This window comes from Microtus ochrogaster, unplaced genomic scaffold, assembly GCF_000317375.1.
Source record: "Microtus ochrogaster isolate Prairie Vole_2 unplaced genomic scaffold, MicOch1.0 UNK8, whole genome shotgun sequence".
Lineage (NCBI taxonomy): Eukaryota > Metazoa > Chordata > Mammalia > Rodentia > Cricetidae > Microtus > Microtus ochrogaster.
In genome coordinates this window covers 797,019-800,726 of record NW_004949106.1, presented here as the reverse complement: position 1 = coordinate 800,726, position 3,708 = coordinate 797,019, and the positions used below count along the sequence as shown (strand labels likewise).

The 3,708-nt window shown below is 53.8% G+C and overlaps 1 protein-coding gene across 1 annotated transcript in view; it reads right to left on the bottom strand.

Annotated features, from left to right (window-relative positions):
- The window catches only part of Mpp4 (membrane palmitoylated protein 4), a 31,740-nt gene that overhangs the window by 18,900 nt on the left and 9,132 nt on the right, over positions 1-3,708 (bottom strand). Inside the window, exons 7-10 of the mRNA XM_005366332.2 lie at positions 3,595-3,680; positions 2,123-2,194; positions 1,279-1,475; positions 314-378 (exon numbers count right to left, since the gene is read on the bottom strand). Coding sequence (XP_005366389.1) covers positions 314-378; positions 1,279-1,475; positions 2,123-2,194; positions 3,595-3,680 — 420 coding nt within the window. The remainder of the gene's footprint in view (positions 1-313; positions 379-1,278; positions 1,476-2,122; positions 2,195-3,594; positions 3,681-3,708) is intronic.

Sequence of the window (3,708 nt, the reverse complement as noted above, 5' to 3'; positions counted from 1 at the left end):
AGAAGAAGAAGAAGAAGAAGAAGAAGAAGAAGAAGAAGAAGAAGAAGAAGAAGAAGAAGAAGAAGAAGAAGAAGAAGAAGAAGAAGAAGAAGAAGCTAAGACTCCTTTTCATAAACTGAAAACTAAAGGAATGGCAGCCTATGGTAGGATTTCTGAGGGCTAGGTGCGGAGGGGATCATCTTGGGACAGTGAGACTGTTTAAGCCCCTCCCTCAGGCAGAAAGCCAGCCTGAGATCAGGAGTCCCCTCCCCGGATGTGCGTGCGTGCGTGCCGAGTCGGAGGTCTCTGCGCGCACTGGCTTACGCACATTCACATCGGGTGGACTTGAGGCAGGTGTGAGGCTGGTACGGCTGCGACCACCAGAATTCCCGCTGCTTCCTAGGCAGAAAGAAAGCAAAGACTGGTTGACTCCATAGGGCGGGTTCTCTAGGGGCCGTGAGGCTGAGTCTGCCTTCAGAAGACACAGAAAGGCATCGTCTGGCTCCGGCGCACCACGGGTGGTTCTATTCCACTGAATCGGGGGCCGCAGGCTCACCACGGGTGGCTCTAATCCACTGAGCCAGCGGCAGCGGCTGTACTAAATTCCCACCATCATTTCCAGAACAACCTTCCTTTCCTTTAGGAGCTCCCCACTTAGAATACCAATCCCCATTCTTCCTGGCTGCTCCCAGATGCTCAGCAGAAGTTGTAATTCTGGGCGGTTTTAAGCAGGCAAATGTCCTTTCTAATACCTCTTGGGGCTTTGATCTTTTATCCAGTAGAGGCTCATTCTACCTCTGCCCCCACCTCCAACTGCCACGCCCTGGGGCCTCTCAGTGCAACAGCGGCCAACTCTGCAAGATTTCAGTTTCTCACATCTCTTATTCCTGCCAACACCCCTTCATCACAGTCTCGATAATCTGCCGATGCTATAATCCATTAATCTCACTTCATGACCCAATCAGCTCCTAAAGGCCCCGACTTTTAGTATTACTGCTCTGGGGATTGCATTCCACCACACGAATGGGGTGTTGGGTTGATATTCGGACCACAGGCATGATTTTAGGTTTAATCTAGTCTCACAAGTGCCTCTCTTTCCCTTCCAGCTGATATAATGCTCCTGGTCCCCCTTAGCGTTTAAGAAGCTGGAAGTCTATCCATAAAAATGACAGTTTGGTTTATAAACTTTGGTGTCTATGTTCTTCCATCTTGCCTGCGTCTTTATCAGACATTCAGAAACTCGACGTCCCAAGCACAGCCCGATGGCCTAATTCTGATGCCAAGAGCGACCTCCCTTACCTCTTCAGGAGTTGGTTAGAAGGAATTAGGCCGGCACAGACGGCAAGGTCTGAGATTTTCCGGGCCTGCCACCAGAGGGCATCATTCTGGTCCACAATCTGTAGAATGTCTCCTTTCAGGAAAGGCAACCCAGCATCCGCGCAAGGGATGTCGGGATCCTCCTGGGGCCAGTAATCGATCATGGCGCGCACGTGAACCTGGCAGCAGGTGCGTAATGGTACTATCAGCAGAATGCGCGCCCAGAAACCATCGCGACTTAAAACCATCGCCCCCTACGCCTCTGCCTGTTGCTCTCATCTTTCTTTTCTACCCTCACCGTAAACTAAACGCTGGAGGGGGAGGGGTGCTGTTGGCGTCCCAGTCACAGGGCGTGGAGAAAACAGACTGGACCCAGGCTGGAAGCTTCCTCCCTGGTAGCGAGCACTAGAAGGGGCTACGCAGGCCGCTGAGGAGGGCCTGTCATCAAGCTGTTCTTATCTGTGGACCTGTATATAGAAATACCAACCAGCCTGGCAAAGTGAGCTCTTTGGTGCAACGGTGGCAAGCCAGCTGGACGTGATGCTCATCCCACAGAGAGAATCCACTTTCAGTGCTGCAAACACAGCCCAAAGTCTGCGGCTGGGGAGGTCATAGGCCCTCGTGGGAAGCCACTGATAACGTCTTGCTAAATGGGCATGATGAGCCCGTCAAGTCACTTTCCGAATAACTATGCTGATACCCATAGATCAGCTCTGGTCAGAGACATTGCTTTTTGCAGTGGCAAGCGGTTACTGCAAAGACTCTTAAGTGGTCAGAGGACCGAGACTAGATGATTAGCGAGTGAATAGCCAAGAGAAGCTCTTACCGTCTTCTGGCTGCTCACAGGCGGGGCAGACACGGGCACCACCTTGAACATGATCGTACCGCAAGACATTGCCTAGAAGACAAAGAGGATGAATGACCAAGTGTGGAACCCGCGGTGCAGAAGACAGAGCAGCATCTGACTGTGTCCAGGTCTCGGGACGGCAGTCACCACAGCGACCATCACAGGGGTCCGCAGCTAACTGTCCCACCCAGAAATGGAAACCAGGAAGCGATTTATCTCCATCTGCCTCTTGGCAGGGCACCAGGGTCACCGGCTGCAGAAACACACGCTGAGGTGGCCTTTCCCCGGGACCCTCACTCAGCGGGGTCTCCCTTCCACACACCTTGGGGAAAAGACAGCGTCTTTGCCATCTCTCCTACTGAGTGAGCTTTTCCCGGGCACTCATTCCTAAGCCAGCTGCCCCGGCCTGACGGGAAGTTTAAGGGGCTGCCCCGAGTCTTCTCAGAGAGCCCACAGCTTCCAGACTAGAAGCGGAGAAGAAACCCTCCCACTTGATGTGAGCTACCAGCCCTATGACGCGCCTCAGATTAGCGAGACCTCATTCTCACTCCTGGCAGCTTCCCCAGCATCGTCCCAGCCACTCCGCAGCTGGTGCCAGCCAGGAGGCCGAGGCAGAGAGCTGCTGATTGAAATCTAAGGTGGATACACTTCGAATTCCCTTTGAGGAACCTTCCAGGGTGCATGGAATCCTGAGGTAGTAGCTTACAAAATATTCATCTTATTTCTCCGACCTCAGTCTCTCAGCCACCGCTGTGAAAACCCGGAGTGGATCTGAAGGGTACCTGGGGGCGTGTCTGGGGGGAGAGCTGTAGCTGGGGGATGGGCGCTGCCATTCCTCTGTGGGGGGAAACGTGCTGAATTATTGACGAGGGGAAGATCTTGATAAGTGAGAGTGGGAACTGGAGATGATGCTTAGGCATGCAGACACGGGACCCACCGTGGCACTTCGATTTCTGAAATTCCCAGCACCGGGCACCAGGGAACAGGAGCAGATACACACAAGCATTATCCCTGCCCACGTGATGCTATTTGGTGACTCCTCTCCCCCCCTCCCCCAAGCTGCTCAGAGACAGATGACAGCCAGGCTGAAGCTGTATGAACGTATGAGGGAGGGAGGGACGTCTCCGGGAGCAGACGGTCCCCGAAACCTCACTCAGCCCTGGCTCAGTTTCCCACCAAGCACAGGTAATGGGGGACTTGTGTGTGTGTGTGTGTGTGTCGGGAGACGGCTGATCCTATGGGGAAGAAGCGTGTGAAGGGAAGCGTCCCAGCCTTTGCCAGGACTTCTGGGAGTTAAACATGAAGTTTGGTGAGTCTCACGGCAACAGACAAGGTCCAGGGCTGAAGACGGGAAGCTGCCCAGAGGGAGTTAAGCCACTACATTATAGCACGCGCACACCACAGAGCTTGGCACGTCATTAAGTCAGTCACCAACCAAGAGCGGCAGTTACCAGGATGTGGATCACCTGCTCCGGGTCCAGGCCCTCTACCGAGACACCATTAACTTCTACCAGTTTGTCCCCAGCGTACAGCAGCCCTAGGGAACAGAAACACAGACGGGGGGG